General features: G+C 42.9%; 1 protein-coding gene across 1 annotated transcript; it reads left to right on the forward strand.

Moving 5' to 3' along the window:
- Positions 1 to 852: 852 nt before the first annotated feature.
- On the forward strand, positions 853 to 22,920 carry Ppp2ca (protein phosphatase 2 catalytic subunit alpha). Its single transcript, XM_050157797.1, has 7 exons — positions 853 to 1,104; positions 11,988 to 12,197; positions 16,620 to 16,793; positions 17,284 to 17,373; positions 17,789 to 17,950; positions 19,042 to 19,160; positions 20,534 to 22,920. The coding sequence occupies exons 1-7, from the start codon at positions 1,003 to 1,005 to the stop codon at positions 20,604 to 20,606; spliced, it is 930 nt and encodes a 309-aa protein (XP_050013754.1). The 5' UTR covers positions 853 to 1,002; the 3' UTR covers positions 20,607 to 22,920.
- The last annotated feature ends 389 nt before the right edge of the window (positions 22,921 to 23,309 follow it).

Below are 23,309 nucleotides of genomic sequence, written 5' to 3' on the forward strand. Positions count from 1 at the left end.
AAGGAGGCCAGGATCATTTCCAGTAGGCACAGGACTTGGAGAAAAGTGCACACCGGAACTGTGGAAGGCCACAGGAGAGGAAGCTACCTAGGCTCGGGACAAGGCCAGGATCGAAGGCCTGACCTCGGGTCCCGCCGTCACGCCGTGACAGGTGTCTGCTGGGGGTGTCAGGTGAGCGAGTGACACACCCCAAGCAGGTACACCTTCCTCCGCCTACGAATGACCTAATTACAGCAGCCTGCAGCGCCCGGAGGTGGGGGAAGGTCACTCCAGGCAGTCTGCCTCTAGGAGCTAGTTCTTGTCCTCAAAGACGTGGGACTCCCGTGCGGTTCCCAGAGCTTCTGGCGTACGCGCCTTAGGGTTGTGACTGTATCTGAGCCAACCAGATCTTGGTCTGGGCCAAGACCGTATCTGAGCGGTGTTACCCGACGGCCTTCCCCCAAGACCAGGGCACAGACACAGCCCTCGCCTTCCCGGACTGCTCATGCGCCGAGTCCGCGCAGGCGTCTTTCGGAGCCTGGGACTCCCGGATTAACCGGGTTCGCCGCTTCGAGCACTGCGCTTGCTCCAACCCCGTTCTTCCCCCTCCCCACCCCCCACCCCCGCCGCCCTCCCCGCGAGGACCACGCCCCGAAATCGAAGGCACTTCCTCCGGCATCCAGCTCCGCTGCGCCTGCGCCGGGCTCCACGGTACGGCGCTTTGGGTCCCGGCCCCGCTCCGACGCCCTCCCCGCGGCCCCCGACGCCGGCGTGACGTCACCACGCCGGGCGGCCGCCATTACAGAAAGCCTGGTCCCGAGCTAGGGCGAGCGGAGGAGGAGGCACCGCGGCCGGCGGCCCAGTACTGCGGAGCGAAGCCAGCGGGCCGACGCCAGCGCCTAGCAGCCGCCAGGGGCCGCAGGAAGCACCCCGGGGAGCGGCGGCGGCGTGTGCGTGTGGCCCGGGTGCGGGCGGCGGCGCGGGAGCAGCGCGGAGCGGCAGCCGGTTCGGGCGGGCGTCATCATGGACGAGAAGTTGTTCACCAAGGAGCTGGACCAGTGGATCGAGCAGCTGAACGAGTGCAAGCAGCTCTCCGAGTCCCAGGTCAAGAGCCTCTGCGAGAAGGTGAGCGGGGGTAGGCCCCAGGTGCGGCTCCTCAGGAGGCCGCGGGGACGGTGCAACATGGCGGCACGGAGGCCAGGCCCCCCGAACCTCGCACACCGGCGCCCGGCGCTGCCCGCGGGGACTCACAAGCGACCCGGCGCCCCCCGCCTCCCGTGCGCTGATTGGATGGCGCTGCCGCCGCGGCCTAAGATGGCGCCGCGCGCCGGGCTTCCGAGCCTCCCGGCCCTGCCCGACGCCGAAGAACAGGGCGGCCGGGGCCCTGCGTGGTCCGGCCAGGGACTGGCTCTGCTTTGGGAGCGGGACCTGGAGCTGCGGCGAGGTGGAGAAGAGGCTTTGTGCTTGCAGCCGGGCTTGCTTTGCTTCTTGGAGCTGGCGATGCCCACTGGTTCCCCCACAGGCGGGCTCTGAGGCCAGTCCGTGCCCAGCGCCTATGTGGAAAGGTCATCGCGTTCGGGTCGGCTTCCTCTGAGTTCTGTTTAAAGTGTGCGTTTAACGATTCCCAAACAAAAATAAAAGCCGCTAGCCCGATTTCTACAAAGGTCATGGTGGTAGTTATAAGGGAGGAGTATAAAGTTTTCATAGTTGAAAGAAATGGAGGATTTGGTGAGTCATACTATACGGAGAGCTTCGGGATTGGAAATCCAGTGGCATTTTAGTTTATGATGTATATGCTGACTCAAATTGAGTAGTGTGAGATCCTCTGTTTAACGTACTTGGCATGGTGCCATTTGTGTTTAGCATGAGCAACACAGACTGAAAGAGAACCAAATGTTGTGTTCTCTCTTGGTTGAGAGTTTCTTTCTTGTGTTTTGTGGCTACAAGTAGTGGTAGTGATCCCCGAGTTGACCGCCTGTGTTTCAGGCAGGGTGCTGAGTCGACACAGCCAAGTGGTGACTGACTACGCTTTGTATCTCAGGTTAGCTCGTTCCATTGGTTTTCTCCAAGAGTTGGGAGAGCAGGCTGCTAAGCTTTCGGTCGTGTGGTATTTTTCAAGTCTTATTAGTGCAGTTTTCTAGTATAAAATGTTCACTCTGTTTTGTGTTCGCTTTTCACGGTCACTTTAACATTTAATTTTAGTGCAAAAATAAGGATTATGTTAGTAATTTGTGTTAGGAAAAATTTTTGGAACGCTGTATGCTCACTCCTTTGTGGTTTGATGTAAAAAGGAGGTTTTTGCGTTTGATGAATATTTTCTGACGATACAGTTTTTCAGAAACTGCTGAGAATAATTGGGGCTTAAGACAGACGTGGGTTTATTTACCTCAGCTCTGTACAATGAACGCTTCCTTCCCTCCCAGGTAACCCTGGCTGCCCTGGTACTGGTTATATAGCCAGGGTAGCTTTGAACTTGTGGCAGTCCTTGTGTCTCAGCTTCCCAAGTGCTGGGATTGGTTACATGTGTGTGCTACACCAATCCAATATTTTGATTTTTATTTCTCTCAAATCAAATAAGGTGGTATTTTTAAGGTTTTGAAAATAAGTTTTGTTTGTTTTTTGAGACAGGGTTTATTTGTGTACCCCTTAGTTGTCCTGGAACTCTAGATCAGGCTGGTCTTGAATGCACAGAGATCCACCTGCCTCTGCACACACACACACACACACACACACACACACGTGCTGATTTTTAATGCAGCACCACCATTTCAGGGCTAGAAATAAACCTTTTAAAATTTACTTGTTGTACTCAAAAAACAAACAAACAAATCTAATATATTGTCAGGTCCTGGTTTCTGGTTGCTGACTCTGAACATTTTGAGTCAGCTAAATGGCAGTCGTTTGTATAGAAAGAGAAAGACTACTCATTAGGCTGGAACACCACTACTTTTTGTTCCCCAATTAAATGGTTGTAACTGGTTTTCAGAAATCCAGTTACTATAAAATAGTTAAAACATGTTCTGAGGTCACTTCTAATCTGATGGGATTGTGTCCTAAACCAGCACTTGTGTTTCTGAGTATCCAAGATTGCATGCTATTATGAAGAGAATCGGAAGTCAATGAGAAATAAATTATACATATCCTCAAGAAACTTTAATTTAGTTGGAAAAACTAGGATGATAATATCAACTTGACAGTGGATCTCAACCTTCTTAATGATACAACCCTTAAATGGAATTGTTCCTCATGTGTGACCCCCAACCATAAAATCATTTTTGTTGCTACTTCATAATTGTAATTTTGCTAGTTATGAATCGTATTGTAAATGTCCGCTATGCAGGACCCCTGTGAAAGGATCCTCAGCTCACAGGTCGAGAACTGCTGTTCTAGAGTCTGGGGAATTGTCTAGATCAGGTTGGCCTATGTACTTGGTTTAGGAGACCTTCATTATGTTAGATGAGAAGACACACCGACTGTAGGTGGCACCATTCTCAGATTGGGGGAGGGGGGTCCTCAATTGTATAAGCATAGAGGAAGCTCCCTATGGGAGAGGTCTCCAGTGATCTAGGTTTGACCCCTTAGGACCTACGTGGTAAAACACCTTACTCTTCTGACCTGTACAAACAAATAAATGTAATATTAAAAGTGTGAGGATGTATTCATTGCTCCCTTTCTTTTTATGTGATGTGAGTACCTCCCCTCAAGCTCCTGCCACTATGACATCCCTGCTGTGATGGACTGGAACTGAACCAAAATAACCTGTTTTCAAGCCAGGCAGGGTGGTGTGTCCCTTTAATCCCAGCACTCAGGAGGATCCCTGATCTACTGAGTGAGTTCAAGGACAGCAAGGGCTACACAGAGAAACCCTGTCTCAGGAAGGAAAAACAAAACTTTCTCCCCAAAGTTGTTTTTCTCAGGGTGTCTTTATAGCAGCAACAAGAAACTAAAGGAAGTATGGACTGAGTGGGTTTGCTTTGGAGAGCCTGTTCAAGATAGTAGGTAGAGAGGTGGGGTGGGTGAGGGCTGCAGCTTAATGGATCCAGTATGTTTTTCACATCTTGGTGAAACTCAGATGTGAGGCTAGCCGGCTTAGTTTTTTTCTCAACATGTGCAGATTTTAGGGTTTTAATGTTTGTGTGTCTTACGTATGCGAATGTGTGTGGAGGTGTCCATGGAGGCCAGAGAGGTGTTGATTCCCTGGAGTCTGGTTATTTGATCCACTGGACTAAGGTGCTGGGAGCCCAGCTTCAGTCCCCTACAAGAGCAGCATGGACTTTTAACTCTTAACCATTGAGTTCTCTCAGTAGTCCAAAGTTTTAATTTTAGAGCCACATGGTAGTTGCGTGCCTTTAATCCCAGCACTCAGGAGCAGAGGCAAGCTGCCTCTACAGAGCCAGTTCCAGGACAGCTAGGGCTACACAAAGAAACCCTGTCTCAAAACACCTAAAATTAATAATAATACTTTAGCGAAGTGGTGGTGGCACGTGCTTTTAAAATCCCAGCACTCAGGAAGCAGAAGCAAGTTGATCTCTTTGCCTTTGCGGCCATCTTGGCCTACAGAGCTAGCTCCAAGAAAGCCAATGACTACACAGAGAAACCCTGTCTTGACAAACCAGCGGCAAAAAAAAAACTTGATTGGTGGTACATGCCTTTAATCCCAGCACTGGGGAAGCAGAGGCCAGCCGGAATTACAGGGTGGAACCTTATCTCCAAAAAGGTGGGGGTGGAGGGGCTAAAATGAAAATGATAGTTCTTGAACCTATTTCAAAGTTTCCTTGAAGCTGGGCAGTGGTGGCACTCATCCCAGCACTCAGGAGGCAGAGGCAGGATCTCTGGGAGTTCAAGGACAGGCTCCAAAGCTACAGAGAAACCCTGTCTCGAAACAAAACAAAAAAAAAGGCTTCTTGAAATTGAAATAGATACTTTTGATGAATGCTGTTGCCTAACTTGCTTGATTTGGATTGTATTTCAACTTTTGTAATGATGTAAATCTCCTAAACAATCCTAAGATGTTTTAGACGGGGAGATGCATGTCTTGGTATACTTTGTACAAGTCCTAGTAAAACAGAACAGGTAATGTTTTATTGCCAATTCTATCTCTAGGTGAAAACTACGTTTGATTTTGTTGTGTTTGCCTTCTAAATATTACTTGTTCATTTATTTTGTTTCATTTGCAAGACAACTGTTCCTGTGCCTATGCCAACCTCAGACTCAACATCTTCTCGCTTCAGTCTCCCAAATGTTAGGATTACAGATATATAGTGTAGATACGTGTGCCACCATATCCAGCTTTAACAGAAAATTTGAAAATAAGCTACATTTTCTGTCAGTTTAGTCATGCTTGTTAAAGAACTACACCCATCAAAAACAGCTATTGATGATCTCATAAAAAGGAATGATAGCCTCAAAGTCCTTCCCCCTTTCGTGAAGATAAAGCTAAACCCCAGTGGTCACTCCAATTAACCAGCTTGAGAGCTCTCTTCTGTTACCTTGTCACAATAGCAGTGTTGCTTCAAAGCAGAAAGGATCCAGATGTGTATCATAACAGTGGGGAGCATCTAAGCATACTGTGTGTTCAAGTATATATATATGTGCCTTGCTGTTTGAAGGAGTTTGGTGTTTGGGGTGAGCATATGCAGTTTCATTTTAGGCACAGTTCCATCAACAGATTAAAAAAAGTAAATACTATCTACTTGCTGTGTGTGGTCGTGCATGCCTGTAATCCTAGCACTCTGAAAGCTGATGCAGGAGGATGGCCACAAGCCAGAGGCAGGTAGACTTAGGTGAGTTTGAGGACGACCTAGACTACATAGTGTGCTCTAGGTCAGCCAGGACTGTACAGTGAGGCCCTGCCGCAAAAATAAATAAGCCCAGCACTTGGGGAACAGGCAAGCGGATCTCTGAGTTTGAGGCTGGCCAGAGCTATATTAGAAAGATTCTGTCCCAAATAAATAAGTAAATAAAGTATCAGTTTGCTTTTGGACTAACTACAATAAAAATGGCCTTTTACTATATGACTTAAGCAGTGTCTTGGGGTCGGGTGCCAGTTTTGGCTTTATGCTTTCAAGACTTCTGAATTGATGTTTTTAGTTTCTTCCCCCAAAGGAGTTCTTGACCTAGGCATGCAGTTGTCCATTTCTTTGCAAGTATTATAGATGTAATTGTCTTTTTCTTTTTTAAGATTTATTTATTATGTATATAACTTTCTGCCTCCATTTATACACACACCAGAGGAGGGCGCCAGATCTCTTTACAGATGGTTTGGAACCACCATGTGGTTGCTGGGAATTGAACTCAGGACCTCTGGAAGAGCAGACAGTGCTCTTAACCACTGAGCCATCTCTCCAGCCCATAGATGTAATAGTCTTACGGTGTCATTTAGTTTAACATTTGCTGCACGGGTGTGGAAAAGGGAAACTGCTTCTTACTAATTTATTTGGTAAGCTGAACTTTTTAAAACCTATATTACCGTGTTTTTTTTTCTTTAAGATTTATGTGTATCAGTGCTTTGCCTGTTTATATGTATGTGCACCATGTGCGTGCCTGGTGCTCTTGGAGGTCCGAATTATGGGTAGTTGTAAGCCATCAAGTGGGTTCTGGGAATGAAACCAGGTCCTTTGCAAGAGCAGCAGGTGTTCTAAACTGCTGAGCCATCTCCTCGTTCCCCCAAGATTAAATTCCTAGATGAAGTACTATATTTCTAGGTTTTATTTAAAAGGCTGTTGGGCTGTCTCCATAGCAGTAGTTAAACTATTGAGAAGGAACAGGTGGGAGAGGCGTGTTGGAATGTTTTTCTTTCACTTTGGTGTGGAGACAGCCTCAACAAGGGTCTGGAAGCAAGATAGGAATCCTGGAATTAGAAGTCGCAACCCAGACAACCTACCCCAGCTACCCTCACCAGCCTCTCAACCTTCCAGATAGAGCCTCTGCAAACTTTGGTTGTAGACTGCTTGTTCGTTTATCTGGGTAAGGGGTAGTGTGGAGTTGAGTTCCCAACGACTGCACACTTGCTGTGTTGTTGATAGGCTTGTGCTTCTGCCTTGGATTCTGTTGAACAGTCCTTATTAGGCCTTCACTGCTCAACTTTGTCTTGATGGCATATCTCTGCACAGATTTAGTTTGATTTTTTTTTTCTTCTCTAATAGCAAAGTTTTAGCTGGGCAGTGGTGGTGCATGCCTTCGAGTCCAGCCTGGTCTACAGAACAAGTTCCAGGACAACCAAATCTACACAGAGAAACCCTGCCTTGAAAAACTAAAGAAAAAAAAAGAAAGCCAACACTAACTTCTTTAAATAAGATGGTTGATGGTTAGTGTCTCCTTCCAGAGACTACTCAGGGCAAACTTTGTGAAATACGGGATTGTTTCTGTAGTAATACATCATTATCATCCAGTGGACTGCATCGCATTTCCCTCATTAAAGACCTTAAGATTCTGCTTTTGCTGGACAGTGGTGGCGTGCACCTTTAATCCCAGCACTTGGTAGGCAGAGGCAGGTGGATCTTTATATGACTTTGAGGCCAGCCTATAGAGTGAGTTCCAGGACAGCCAGGAATACACCAAGATCCCCTGTCTCCAAAAAAAAAAAAAAAAAAAAGATTCTACTCGACGTATTATAGGAATTGCTTGGAGTACTTTCTTGTTTAATTTTTTTTTATTTATTGTATGGGGGCATTAGAAGGTGGTCTTACTGTATGGTCCAGCCTGTGCTAGAATTCAAGATCTTGCTGCTTGTGCCTCCTGAATGCTAGATTTACAGGCATATTTCCCCCACATCCTCCCAAGAGCATATTATTGTTTTGAAGGAAAACACTATAAACATGCACCTTTAAGAAAACAGCTCTAGGAACTGAAAAGATGATGGCTCAGTGGTTAAGACCATTGGCTGCTCTTCCAGAGGACCCTAGTTCAATTCCCAGCATCCACATGGCAGCTCACAGCTGTCTGTACTTCAGTTCTTGGGGCGCTGGCACCCTCATACGGGTGCATGAAGGCAAAACATAAAATGCACATTAATTTTTTTTTTTTAAGAAATCTTAAAAACCTTTTTCTAAAAAGTGCCTCTGATTCTAACATAGTAAGCTAAGGGCTCAGGATCTCTAAGTTAGAGGCCCTCCCCAGCTAAGTGATATATAAATACTTAGTCTCAAGAAAAGGAGCAGAGGCCATCTAAATAAGCCATGTGAGGCCAAGACGTAGGCCAACCCAGGCCATAAAATGAAGTCAAGGCCTGCATGCAGTGTTAGGGAAGCCCAGTGTCAAAAGTCAGGTGGTGGCGATGTAGATGAGTGGCAGAGACCGTGGCTAAGAAGGAAAGAGGCTTCTACTTTCATCATGATTTATATTAAATAGAACAAAATGAGCAGTAGATGACTGAGCCAGTTTTGGAAAAAAGAGTTTGTTTTGTTTTGGCACCCATGAAGTATCATGATTCTTGTTGTGTGATTCAGTGGTTGTTTTTTGTTTGTTTGTTTCTGAGTTAGGTTTTTGTTTGTTTGTTTTTGTCTTCTTTGTGTTTTGTTTTGAAACAGGCTTCCTCTGTATAGTCAGTCCTGGCTATCCTGGAACTCAAATCCACCTGCGTCTTCCTGCTAGGATTAAAGGCCTGTGCCATCAGCCTGGTTTGAGACCATCTTAGTATGTTGTCTAGGACTTGAACTTTCTGGAACAGTGTCATGAATTTAAGTAAACTAGTAGCCAAGGACAACCTTTTAACTCCCCATCCTCCTGCCTCTACTTCCGAAATGCCAGGCATTGGCAACCACTTACAGCTTCTATCTTTTTTTTTTTTTTTTAAATGGTGGGAAAAACAATGTTTAAACTTAGCCAACTGAGCTCCACAGAGATCATAGTCTACCCACCTGGGCATCAGCGCATGATCAGGAGGCAACCGAACCTAACCTTCCCCCAGTGGGACCATGTAGGGTTTTGCCTCCTTGGGGTCTTTTGAGTTTGGTGCTTATTTGGGCCTTGACATCTCCAGTGTGTACAAGTATGTTGTCTGTCTTCTGGTGTTTTTGGTTGATTCTGTGCTTAAAAGGAGTTTGGTGATTGTCTACTGGACAAGCCTGCTTCTATGGGGGCATTCTGAGGGTGTTTGACAACCTGTAAAACTGGCTTCTTGGACTGCTGGAAGGTAGGGGAAGGTGAATGACAGACATGGTCATGGACATCTCAGCACTGCCTTTTTGGTTTTCAAAGTCATGGATTTTACTTTAGAGATGGCAGGAATAACTTCTGTTATTTCTGTGTCATTTTGATGAGTAGCTTGATACATAAGTCCATAAAAGGATTTTGACGTGGTTGGGGTCTTAGGCTTCTAAGTCAGTGGTTCTCAGCCTATGAGTTGAAATTCCTTTGTGGGGGAGGGTCTCATATCAGATATCCTGCATATCAAATACATTGCAATTGATAACAGTAGCAAAATTATAGTTATAAAGTAGTAATGAAATGATTTTATGGTTGGGGGTCATAACATGAAGAATTGTGTTAGAGGGTTACAGCATTAGTAGTTGAGAGCCCCTGTTCTACTAAAGTGTTTAACTTAAATGGATGGCTGGCTTTTTCTACAGTGTAAGTTAACTAGACATGACAATACTATGTACCTCTAAGGAAGTGATGAGTAAATAATTGAGACCTTTCTTCCTTCCTAACTTCTTTCCTTTTGTGTGTGGTTTTTTGAGGCAGGGTTTTTGTGTTAACAGCTCTTGCTGTCATGGAACTTGCTTTGTAGACCCTTGATCCCAAATTTACAAAGACCCAGCTGCCACCGCCACTGCCGAACTGGAACTTTATTATTGTCTTTCTTGAACAATTCTGCCATGAATGAGTTACAAAACCTAGTTCACATAATCCTGCTTTCATTTCATCTTATTTGATATGTTGATTGGAATGGCCCATATTTAAACATGGTGACACATGCCTCTAATCTAATCTCAGCATTTAGGAGGCAGAGGAATCTCTGTGGGTTCCAGGACAGCCAAGGCTATAGGGTGAAGCCCTGTCTGGGGACGGGTAGGGTGGAGAAGAAAGTAGATAGAGTCTGTCTGTAGGTCTCTTATATCAGGCTAGGGAGATGCCCGAGTCCAAACATACTGAGTGTTGGTAGTGTGCTAATGACCCCCAAAGATTGCATTCTTCCCAGAATTTCCACATTGTTTAGATTGCATTTTAACTTCCACATTTCCTGATCATAAGATCTTGTTTAATAGAAGAGCCCCATTTCTTTTTTAAACTGAAAATATTCTTCTAAACTTGGTGAGTGTCTGGAAATAGGTTCCCCCAAGCCTTTGGAGAATAGAAAATAGTGATTCTTGAACATGGTTGGTTGTACTTGGGGCAGTATTGGTAGGTGTGGGAAGGAAAATAAATGTTACTGACTTGGATTCTATTTTCCAAAGATTGCAACCAAATTTGGGGAAGAAAGATCCATGTTTCATGTGGTAAATTGTGGTAATGTTGGTTGTCACCAGTTGGTTCATTAGCAACATTGTTCTCTATTTGTGTGTTGGGGGAGGATTCTTTTGAGAGAGAGGATAGACACTTGTAATTGTCCAGACTGACATTGAACTAGTGGCAAGCCTCCTGCCTTGGCCCTGGATGCTGGGATTGCTGGGTAGCAAAATTTCAGTATGGGCATTTGATCATGTGTCTTAATTTAAAGTGGTCTCCCCTTCCTGGTGATACTTGGGATAGTCTACTTTGTTTGTTTAGTGTTTTCTTTTTCCCCTTGCTTGCTTACAATCCTTTCTCTTCTCCTATGCCATGGAAATGACCTATTTCGTACACCAATGTCCAGGGACTAGCCCAAGGCAGAGTCATTCAGATGGTTTAGCAGATAATTGCCTACCGGTATACACATTTTTAGCATATGTGGATGTCTGGCTGAATGATGGCTTATTTTTAAAATTTATTTATTTATTATGTATACAATATTCTGTCTATGTCTGCAGGCCAGAAGAAGGCACCAGACATCATTACAGATGGTTGTGAGCCACCATGTGGTTGCCGGGAATTGAACTCAGGACCTTTGGAAGAGCAGGCAATGCTCTTAACCACTGAGCCGTCTCTCCAGCCCTGAATGATAGCTTCTAAAAGCAGCCTAAAAAGCATGTATGCTATATTGAGTATTCTAACTGTAAAACAAGAACTTTTATTGTTATAAAAAAATAGAATGAAATGAGAGAAAAATTTAAATGTCTTAAACTCCCCCCCCCCCCCCAAAAGTCAGGACCAAGAAATCTCAGCCTGGGGAGACAACATTAAGTGCTCTTTTTTCTTCTTCCAAATTTACATATTTGCCTGCATGTATGTCTGTACTACTTCCATACAGGGCCCTCAGAGGCCAGAAGAAGTTTGGATTACCTGGAACAGGAGTTACAAATAGGTACAAGCTACAATTGAACTTGAATCTTCTGAAAGAGCAGCCAGTGCTCTTAACTGCTGAGTCATCTCTCCAGCCCACCTTCAGGTCGTTTTAATCTTGTGTGGGTATTACTAATGTCTTCAGTCTCTAATGAGATGGAAATTTGATAGCTTTTAACAAACTGAGTGATGATTGAATATCAACTTGGTACATATTCTCTAAACATCTCCCACAAGGTAGCCAAAGGAAAAACTAACCATATCTTGTCTTATAAATATAGCCAATGGGCTAGTAAGGTGACTAAGTCTCTTGCCAGTAAACCTGAGGACATTGATTTAATCACTAGGACACACATGGGTGAAATGAGAACTTGCACATAAAATAGATTTGGGGGTGAGAGGTCAAGACAGGGTTTCTCTATATAACAGTCTTTGCTGGACTACTGAGTGCTGGGATTTAAGGTGTGCGCCTCCACCAAGCGGTACAAAAAATGCAAATTTTAAAATTAAAAATTTTAATGTCTATCTTAGATTGCAAATGCCTGTGGTTTCATATTTGCCAGGTTCGCTCTTTACGTTAATATAAACAAAGCATCTTTTTTGATGCCATTTAATGCTGAATGTATTGCTTTACTTTTTCTTTGTAGGCTAAAGAAATCCTGACAAAGGAATCCAACGTGCAAGAGGTTCGATGTCCGGTCACAGTGTGTGGAGATGTACACGGGCAATTTCATGACCTCATGGAACTCTTTAGAATTGGTGGTAAATCACCAGATACAAATTACCTGTTTATGGGAGACTATGTGGACAGAGGATATTACTCAGTTGAAACAGTTACACTGCTTGTAGCTCTTAAGGTAATTTTACTTTTTCTGTTTGGGCCTTTTGAACTGGGTGAAAGCCCTCTGGAATGTTTTTTTCCTACCATGATTTGTTCTCTTCATCTGAATGTTAAATTTTAGAACAAACTTCCATGCCTAATTAGGAATGCAAAGAATGTGAGTGTCAAACTTAATCATCCTGTCTGCATTAGGAGCCAGAAGGTGGTTCAGAACATGGTGCCATGGGATACCTTGGGGTCTTTTGTTTGTTTTTAGACAGAATCTCACTACATAGCTCTAACTGTCGTGGAACTCACTATGTAGACCAGGCTGGCCTCAAACCCAAAGAGTTCGTAGCCTGCCCGTCTCCAAGTGTTGTGACTGGCAAACTAATCAAGTACAAGTTTTAGTTTAGTACATTGACAGTGGAAATAATATGACTGCATTAGGTATTCGGAGAGTTCGAACATCTATGTTGGGTTATTTACATCATTTGACAGTCCTGTGAAAATGTGATAAAGGAAGAATTGAGAGAAAAAGATCAGATTTATTAAGCGAAGATTTTTTTGTCTTTAATATTAGAAAAGAGATTTGATCTTAGTGTACAAGACTGAGCAAATACCTAAACAATAGTTTATTCCCTTGGAGTAATAACAGACATGAGAAATGAAGGCAGTAGTGTCAGCTCTGGTGAGGCTCAGGTAAAAGAGTTGAAGCTAGTCTGGTTTGTATAATAAGACCTTTTCTTTAAAAAAAAAAAAAGAGGAAGAAAAATAATAATAATAATAATTAAAAGAAGCAAATTGGGCTGGGAGAGATGGCTTAGAGGGTAAGAGCACTGACTGCTCTTCCAGAAGTCCCAAGTTCAGTTCCCAGCAACCACGTGGTAGCTCACAACCATCTGTAATGAGACCCGGTGCCTTCCTTGCCAGCAGTCCATTGTATGCTTAATAAATAAATAAATCTTTAAAAAAAGAAAAGAAGCAAATTTTAGAGTCCTTGTCATTTGTAGCTCTGAAATGTAGAGGTGAAGAATCAATGCTGAAACACGTTGGCATTGATTTAGAGTCGAATGCTGCCTCTGCCTTAGGAAGCTGTTTTACTTTACCTTACAGGGGGAAAGTTTACCGCTCTTCCTAGGCAACAAACTCACTTTTTTATTGAAGAATATTCTGAACAAAAAATTTGCTGTCACCAATTTTTCTAACGTAGAGAAGTGGTCAGAGTTAGAGCTAACTGATGATGAGCATTTACAGTACTGAGAATACTGAGCGTTTAGAGTAGATGGTGGGCACTTTGTACAGTGACTATAGATAAGAAGCTGGTAGCCCAGGTTCATGTGGAAGGGCTGGGCTGCCTTTAAGAATCCATGTACCACTGGGCCTGATTGACACTACTTAAATCCCAGTACTACTATGGAGGCAAAGGCAAACTGAACTCTGAGTTCAAGGGTAGCTTTGTCTAACACATAAAGCTCCCACCATCAAAGGTTCTATCCCTGTCTCAAAAAACAATATCAAGAAAATTTATATACTAAAGACTAGACTGCATTGTGTACTCCTAAATATCATGGGCACAAATCTTAATTCCCTGAACCTCAGAGTGTGGCTGCACTTGGTGCTAGCCCTTTACATGAATAGTTAAATAAAACGAGATTATATGGGTGGTTCTATAAAAAAAGATTAGGAGGCTAAGGAGATAGTGCAGTTGGAAGACCTGAGTTCAATTCTCAAAACCCATTTTTTAAAGTGCCAAGCATGGAGACATCCCAACCCTGAAGAAGTAGAGTCCCTGAGGCTCACTGGCCAGCTAGCCTAACTGAGCTCCCGGACAGTGAGATGCTGTCTCCAAGGGGGCAGATGACCATTTGTAAGGATAATGCGCGCGAGGTTGTCCTCTGCCTCCAGGTATATATGAACAAAGGGAAGAAGATGAGAGAAAACTGCTGTCTGAATCAAGAGACGACTTTAAGAGACCCCAGCTCTGCTGACATCTTGTGGAAGGGTACCTCTGTAGTGTATGGACTCACTGTGAAACTCACAACACTATGGGGAAAGTGGCCCTTTTTCAAATGCATCAGAACAGATTGTTGGCCTAAATGAATAGCAGAGGCTATAAATTTAAGAAGAAAAAAAAGTCTGCTCTTGATTAGGCTCAGATTTCTCAGCTGTGTTCATAGAACGATAATCCAGGGTTGGGGATGCAGCCAAGTTTCTAGAGTGCTTGGTTAGCATGCAGAAAGCCCTGCATTTGACCCCCAGCACAGTATTATAAGTGTAATAATATATGCGTGTAATTCTAGCAATTAGGGAATGGAGGCAGGAGGAGCAATTCAAAGATGCTGCAAAGAAGCAGCATTTGTTCAAATTATTACTTTCTTGGTGCTTCTGGTTGAACTCAGCCTCCCGCATGCTAGCACAGGTTCACCCCTGAGCTATAGCCTCGCTTCAGATTTAAAACATTTTTACAGTTACTTGTTAATTTTATTTAACTGTGTGACGTACATACATGCCATCAAGCAAGTATGGAAGTCAATTCTCCTTTCACCTTATGGGTCCTAGAAAGCAGATTGGTAGGTAAGAGATGAAATGTAGCCATAACTAATCAGGGCCAGTGAGATGTCTGAATACAGACAGTTGCCACAGAACCTAATGTCTTGAATTTGATAATTAGAACCCACATGGGCAGAATAAAATGACATATACACATGCACTTACAAAAATGAATGTAATTTTAAAATTAGGCTTGATGGCAGACACCTTTACTCTCAGCCATTACGCCAACCCACACGTACCTTTTTTAAAGGGCCTGTTAATAATAAGAAGGGGTTTTTGTGGTTGTTTGTGGGGGTTGTTTGGGTTTTTATTTTACAGGTGACAGGGTGTCCAGCCAAGACTGCCCTGCAGTCATCTTAGTGTTGGGATTATAAGCTTGTACGGCCATGTCAAGACAGATTTCTTTCTTTCTGTTTGTTTTGTTGTTTTATTTTTGTTTTTTGAAGCAGGGTTTCTCCGTACCTGTTGTGGCTGTCTTAGAACTTGCTTTGTAGCTCAGGCTGGCAAAGTCACAGATCCACCTGCCTCTCTGCCTCCTGAGGGCCTAGATTACAGATGTGCGTCAACATCAGCCAGCTAAGACAGATTTCTTGAGACAGGATCATATAGCTTGAATAAGCCTCAAATTCTTCATCCATCTGCATGGATACCTAACCTCAGATCGATAATCTAATTTTTTTTTAAATATTTATTTTATTTATTTATTATGTATATAATATTCTTTCTGCGTGTATGCCTGAAGGCCAGAAGAGGGCACCAGACCTCATTTCAGATGGTTGTGAGCCACCATGTGGTTGCTGGGAATTGAACTCAGGACCTTTGGAAGAGCAGGCAATGCTCTTAACCGCTGAGCCATCTCTCCAGCCCATCGATAATCTAATTTTAAATGGGCAAAGTACTTAAACAACTACTTCAGCCTAGAAGATAGATGGTCAGTAAGGACATGGTTAGTTAACATTGTAAGTAATTAGGGAAATCTACATTGAAGTCACATATACCAACTAATTCATGTCTTTTACGAATACAGTGACTACAGTAAATATCATAGATGAATATGTCAGGAAATTAGACACCTCATCCATTCCTGTCAAGAATGTAAAATGGTCCGACCACTTTGAAGAATTTTGATGAAGTTGGATATAAAGCAATCATACACTACACTGTAGGAATATGTTCAAGAAATAGAAAGCATGTGAGCAAATGTGCTCAGTAGCTAATAGATGGGAAGACCAGAGCAAGTGCAGAAACCATGGCACATGGCTACCCTGTGAAGATGTGCGTCCCCATCCAACTCAGCATGTTCACTCCAGGGTGGTTCTCCAAGGGAATACAGCACAAGAGGCTGCGTTCTGTCATTTTTCACTTAATTTAAATGTCTAGAAAAGGCATTCTCAAAAGACAGAAGTACATCAGTGGTTGTCAGGAGCTGGGGAAGGATTGCAGATAGGCATGAGATCATTGTAAGAAATGCAAAGCTCTAAAATTTGGTGTGGTGATTGTTGCCTAACTGTAAATTTAGTAAAGGTCATAGAAAAACCTTTTACACAAGATGGTACAGGGAGTGTGGTTTTAATTGAAGTGATATTGATAAATACTTTAAAAAAAATGTTTATTATCACCAGATGTGGTGGTGCACACTTTTAATCCCAGCACTTGGGAGACAGAGGCAGGCTGATCTCTGAGTTTGAGGCCAACCTGGTCTACAGAACAAGTTCCAGAGAAGCCCTGTCTCAAAAAAAAAAAAAAAAAAGTTTATAATGTATGGTTTCAGTCCATTGAAATGTAGAAATTTTTTTTTCCTTCAAAATTGGAACTATCGGTTTCCCTATAGAAAGTTTTATGAAATATCAGTTGGTTTGTTTTGTTTTGGGAAAGAGCTAGCTGTCTGTCTGTTTCACTGTAGGTTCGTTACCGTGAGCGTATCACCATACTCCGAGGGAATCATGAGAGCAGACAGATCACACAGGTTTATGGTTTCTACGATGAGTGTTTAAGGAAATACGGAAATGCAAATGTTTGGAAATACTTCACAGACCTTTTTGACTACCTTCCTCTCACTGCCTTGGTGGATGGGCAGGTGCGTGTGCCTTAAACTTGCTGCTGCTTCCCTTTTTTCCAGTTACTGCTTTCTTAGTGTTGAAGTTTTTCCTATGTATCAGGTACTGAACTGTACAGAATGGGACTGTGGGGGTGGAAAATATAACCCATTCAGCTTTGGGTGCTGTTTGTAGAGGAGTCTAGGAGACATAAAAGAGGTGTTTGCTAGTAGATGTGTACTTAGAAACTTGGGCAAAACTTCTGAGTGTGAAGGTAACTACCAGTAGGGTAAGGTTAAAGAGACTCCTTGTTGAAGGAGCCTCAGCCATGACAATTGGTAAAGAAGAATGGATACTCAGTGCTTGGGGCTTGGGCAGAACAATGGCCAACTCTTGAGAGTCAAGCCTCATTGAAATGGAGAGGGCCTAGAAACTGATGTGACCAAATGATGGAGGCTCCTACCTGAACTGTGCCCCAAATAGTTTAATTTCTCTCTAGGTATAGTTACCATTTGTAATCCATCTTTTTAGATCTTCTGTCTACATGGTGGTCTGTCACCGTCCATAGACACACTGGATCACATCCGAGCACTTGATCGCCTACAAGAAGTTCCTCATGAGGTATGACTTATCTTTGATAAATCTCAGAAACCATAGGAAAGGGGGAAATGGCTTAACTGTAGCTTAATTCATTGTGTGTCAACTCAAATTGTAAGTGAAGTGGCACATGAGCCTTAGCATTTCTCAGAAGAAATGTAGAAGCCTCTGGTGTTGCTTTTAGCCCATGCTGCCTAACAGTGAAGGTGCACTGGCGTACCTATAGGATGACCTACTGATGGAGCGCGCCTGTTGCTCTGCACTGGGCCTTGGTAGAAGCGCTTCTCATTTCAGAGAGAGCTTAACTGCAAAAGTCATGCCTCGCTAGCAGACACCACTCAAAAGTGACTTGCACTTGGAGTGCGGCTTCTATTGAATTATCAAATCAAGAATTTCCACTTTGGTAAGAGTCAGCTTATAACTTGTACCTGCTTTTTAGGGTCCAATGTGTGACTTGCTGTGGTCAGATCCAGACGACCGTGGCGGCTGGGGGATATCTCCTCGAGGAGCTGGTTATACCTTTGGCCAAGATATTTCTGAGACATTTAATCATGCCAATGGCCTCACGTTGGTGTCCAGAGCTCACCAGCTGGTAATGGAGGTATGTTCTTTTCTTTGAAAAAGTTAGTCAGACTAACTTTAATGACAGTCCTTTATTCCCATAGAGTCTACCACTGGAGCTGAACCCTTTTCCGTCGGTGTGCAGTCAAATGAAAGTCAGGTTTATGATGATAGTGGTGTATATATTTTAATGGATCTTCAGGTTTTGTTCGGTGTTTTGTTTTGTTTTGTTTTAAGGCAGGGTTTCTCTGTAGCTTTGGAGCCTGTCCTGGTACTTGATCTGCTTGCTCTGTGTAGCCCAGGCTGGCCTCAAAGAGATCCATCTGCCTCCCGAGACTGGGACTAAAGCTGTGCACCACCGCTGCCTGGCATATCTTCAGATTCTTACTGACTTGGAGTAACTTGGGATCTAATGGTGAGAGGGTGCAGATGTAGAGATAGAGAAGGGTATAATAAAGTGCAATTGTGTTTATACATATTCAGTATGTCTGTGTAGGAAAGGGAAGGAACTTCAAAGCATTGCTGTAGTCCTTTGGATGCCTAGACTGTAGGTGATGAGAAAGAAGTCTCCTAGTGGGTTATTTTTTTTAATATTTATTTATTTATTATTATTTATACAGTATTCTTCTGCAGGCTAGAAGAGGGCACCAGACCTCATTACAGATGGTTGTGAGCCACCATGTGGTGGCTGGGAATTGAACTCAGGACCTTTGGAAGAGCAGGAAATGCTCTTAACTGCTGAGTCATCTCTCCAGCCCCTCTAGTGGGTTCTTGAAACATGGGCTACCATAATTTCTCCACTAAAGTGTTGTAAGGACTTATCCTGAGACAAGTATGGCTGTACAGGCCTGCACCCTTGTTAGTTAGGATGAATCAGGATTGCCTTGTGATCCAGACCAGCCTGGGCTGCACAGTGAGGCCCTATCTCAAATAAGTTCATTTTAAAATTATGTTTAAGGTCATGTAAATGAAAGAAAGATTTATAGAAACGTACTATATAAGAAGCAGATTAATATTTGGTGATGGATATTATTTAAAATGGCTTTGTTTGCTTGCTTAATTTATTTATTTGGTTTCTTGGAATATGATCTTCTGTCTTAATAGTTTTTTTTTCTGCCTCTTTTTTTACAGGGATATAACTGGTGCCATGACCGAAATGTAGTAACAATTTTCAGTGCTCCAAACTATTGCTATCGTTGTGGTAACCAAGCTGCAATCATGGAACTTGACGACACTCTTAAGTATTCTTTGTAAGTATCTGCCTGAGCTAGAGCTGCTTGCTCTCCAGCTCTTGTTAAACCATATTACAGGTTGACTACGATTTCATGGGAATGAACCTACACGTAACAGAAATTAGTTTCTCTTATTTGGAACCCAGACTGAATTGATTTATTAGGTCTTGCTTCTTGTTGTTGTTGTTGTTGTTGTTGTTGTTGTTGTTGTTAACAGGGTCTTACTATATAGCTCTGTTTTCACTGAAACTCACACTATATAGACCAGACTAGCCTTGAGCTCATAGAGATCCACCTGCCTCTGACTCCCGAGTGCTGGTACTAAAGGCCGTTGCCACTAAGTTCAGTGGTCTTCAATTTCTAAACCCATGTTTTTATTATGGATCAGATCAGTGTGTTAGACACTTAAATGATCTTATTAGAAGGGGCCATTATATGAAAATATAGTATCAAGGACTGAAGTACAGTTACAACACAGGTTCAAAGCTTTAATCTTAGTACTTGAGAGACTGAGGCAGGAAGTTTGGGAGGTTAAGGACATCCTTGACTACTTTTTCTGTTGCTCTAACCAAAACCAACATGGGATTAGGGGGAACAGTTGTTCAGGCTACAGTTCCAAGTTCTAGTCCACCATTGAAAGGAAGTTGAAGGCAAGAACACAACACAGCTACTCAAATAACATCCACAGTCGAGAGCATAGAGCTAGGTGTAGTGACATATACCTTAATTCCAACAGAGGCAGGAGAATCTCTGTGGATTTGAGGCCAACCTAGTCTATATAGAGTTTCAGAGCCAGCACTGTATTAAGAAACCTTGACTCAAACAAAACAAAAAAGTAGAGATAAATGTGTGGTTCCTTACTTAGGCTCAGTTAGCTCTGTCTAGAGAATGGTAATGGCCACAGTGGGCTTGGTGTTCCTACACCTGTCATCAAGACAGTCTTCCACAAACATGCCCACAGCCCAACCTAATTCAGACAAGTCCTCAGTTAAACTGTCCCCAAGTAGCCAGGTGGTGGTGGCGCACCCCTTTAATCCTAGCACTTGGGAGGCAGAGGCAGGCGGATCTCTGTGAGTTCGAGGCCAGCCTGGTCTACAAGAGCTAGTTCCAGGACAGGAACCAAAAAGCTACGGAGAAACCCTGTCTCGAAAAACCTAAAAAAAAAAAAAAAAAAAGTTGGGTTCATTTTTTTTTTTTTGTATTTATAACCCACGCTGGTCTAGAACTGTGATTCCCTTGCCTCAGTTTCCCAAGTGCTGATGTTACAGCGGTGCCCAACTTTGAACTGAAATTGGATAAGAAATAAACCATAATATTTGAAAAATGGACGGTTTAATAAATACATGGTGTATTCTTAGAATAGAAACAGTGAACCTTATTTTGTTTTTCAGCTTGCAGTTTGATCCAGCACCTCGTAGAGGCGAGCCACATGTCACTCGTCGTACCCCAGACTACTTCCTGTAATGGAAATTTAAACTTGTACAGTATTGCCATGAACCGTATATTGACCTAATGGAAATGGGAAGAGCAACAGTAACTTCAAAGTGTCAGAAAATAGTTAACATTCAAAAAACTTGTTTTCACACGGACCAAAAGATGTGCCATATAAAAATACAAAGCCTCTTGTCATCAACAGCCGTGACCACTTTAGAATGAACCAGTTCATTGCATGCTGACGCGACATTGTTGGTCAAGAATCCAGTTTCTGGCATAGCTCTATTTGTAGTTACTTTTGCTTTCTTGAGAGACTGCAGAAATAGGATGTAAACATTAACACCTGTGAGTCCAGTTGACTTCCACTTAGCTGTAGCTTACTCAGCATGACTGTAGATGAGGATAGCAAACAATCATTGGAGCTTAATGAACATTTTTAAATAAGTACCAAGGCCTCCCCTCTTGTTTCTTTTCAGGGATACCATTTAATTTAATTGTATGATTTGTCTGCACTCGGTTTATTCCCTTCTCCAATCTCAGCCCCACGTTGTTCTTTGTTATTGTCAGAAACCCTGGTGAGTTGTTTTGGATAGAACTGTTTCCCCTCCTGTAAGATGACGTCACTGCACAGTCACCGCAGTGTTTTCATAATAAACTTGAGAACGGAGAAAGTCAGCATTGGATTGTATCAGTGGGCACGACTGGTGCTGTTTATTACACAAGATAAATCAATTGATCAATTTCGGAATTTGTAGAATTCCAGGTAAAGAAAAATAAAGATCAAGGCCACTGTGTAACCTCTCTGGCAACTCCTTGGCGTTCTTCAGAAGAACTTGGGGACTTGTTTGTCTGACATTGCAGTTTGTCTTGTTGCTGGCCTGCGCTTGTGAAAGGAATCTGCTGCTTCAGTAGGACTTGATTGTTAACCATAGAACTCAAGAGTTTGTTTTTAGGATTTTACTTAAAATGGCATGTTTTCAGGTAGAACTTAACTAAATGATGTGTCTAATTAGTGTAGTTTCTGGTTATAAATATATTGCTATGTATATTTCATGACTCTTTAAAATGATTGACAGAATGGTAAGTTCTTAACAAACATTTGTACATTTCTTGTCAAGTCGTGATCTTAGAGTTAAATTTGTCTCAGATAAGCTGTTAGAGCCTTAGCCTGTGTTAAGTTCCTTAAGCGGTAAATCAGTGAAGCCAAGTAGGAGCCAACTTTTGGGTTAGGGTTTGTGTTTTGTCCCAGACCTGGAGTGGTACCTGAGTGCCGTGCTCAGCAGGTTTTCCCTTATATTCTTTGACTTGGCATAGAAAACGAAGAGTTCTTCTGCGGGGACTGAATATTTGGGCAGACATCAGGATGCGTAATCATTGCTGTGTGAGTGTGGTAAATAAATGCTTCCTTGCTTTGTACTGTGTTGAATTTGGAACCAACAGTGAAGTTACAACACTGCCCTGCATAAACAAACCAGTTTATGAGTTAATTGTCCAAATCGAAAGGCCCTTGGTTTTTCTAGGTTATCTTTTCTGAGAAAAAAACACATTCTCCAGCCTGTTATTTTTGCTAGTTGTCTTTTCTTCCTGGCCAAACAAATAACATCTATGTACAGTACTTTATTAAAAAAGAGAGAAAGAAGACGAGGTTGGGGTGTGGGGCGAGCAGGGGGACAGGGTCTTACTGTGTGGCCATGAGTGACTTGGAACTTGTTGTATAGACCAAGCTGTCCTGGAACGCATGGGTGATCCTGCCTCCACGTGCCACGATGCCCAACTTATGTACTTCTGATCTGACAATAAAGTGGTATGAACACCAAGTGGCTCCTGAGGAACCTGACAGTGATAGATGGGCTCTAATGGAGTCAGGGTCCTGTAGTTGACAAGTGTCGGCTACATATAAATTCTCAGAATGGGGCTTGTGGCAAAGATGGGTTGATTTCCAAATCATTGTGAGTTGGGGCAAATTACTAGGCTTTCCATCTAAACTTAAAGATGTTAATACTTTAATCTGACTGTAAAAATAATAAAATGTGTGAGCTTCATAATTTTTTCTAAAAATCTAATTAGAGTTGGATGGAAATACTGAAGAATTTCTTAATGGATACTATAATGAGATTGCCATAATTTTTTAAGCTTGATTAAGAGCAAAAAAATTGTCAAAATGAGAATTACGAAGGAGTCTGGAGAGCTGCTTAGCAGTTAATCAATTCCCCACTGTCTGTAACTTTAGCTTCAGGATCTCGTTTCTCCCTTATGGCCTCCACATCAGGCACACACATGGTGTACATACCTGCAGGCAAAAAAACGCTTATGTACATAAAATAAAACAAGGGTTTTTTTTTTTTTTAAAGAAATATTAATTATGGCTACAGCTATAGTGTTGGTAGAGCGGTTGCCTAGCATGTACTGTGTCCTGGGTTCTAGCTCCAAAAGTCATGTATGATGGCACACATCTGACCCCAGCCTTTTGGAAGCAGATGATGGATCTCTACTTAAGAGTCTGAGTGCTTCAGACAGAAGTTTGTTTACCTCAGTGCTGGTGAGACAATAAAGGCACGCACTTAACATCAAACATGAAGGCTGGAACTCCACTTTGTGGCACCCACATGGTGGAAGGAAAGAACCTACTCCTGCAAGTTGTCCTCTGACCTCTGTACACAAAAAGCAGTGATGTGTATACCCACGTACACAGATGTTTAAAAAAAAATTGGTGCTAGAGAGACGGATCAATGG

This window comes from Alexandromys fortis, unplaced genomic scaffold (assembly GCF_014885135.2).
Source record: "Alexandromys fortis isolate MF-2015 unplaced genomic scaffold, M_Fortis_MF-2015_v1.1 scaffold_103, whole genome shotgun sequence".
Classification (NCBI taxonomy): Eukaryota; Metazoa; Chordata; class Mammalia; order Rodentia; family Cricetidae; genus Alexandromys; species Alexandromys fortis.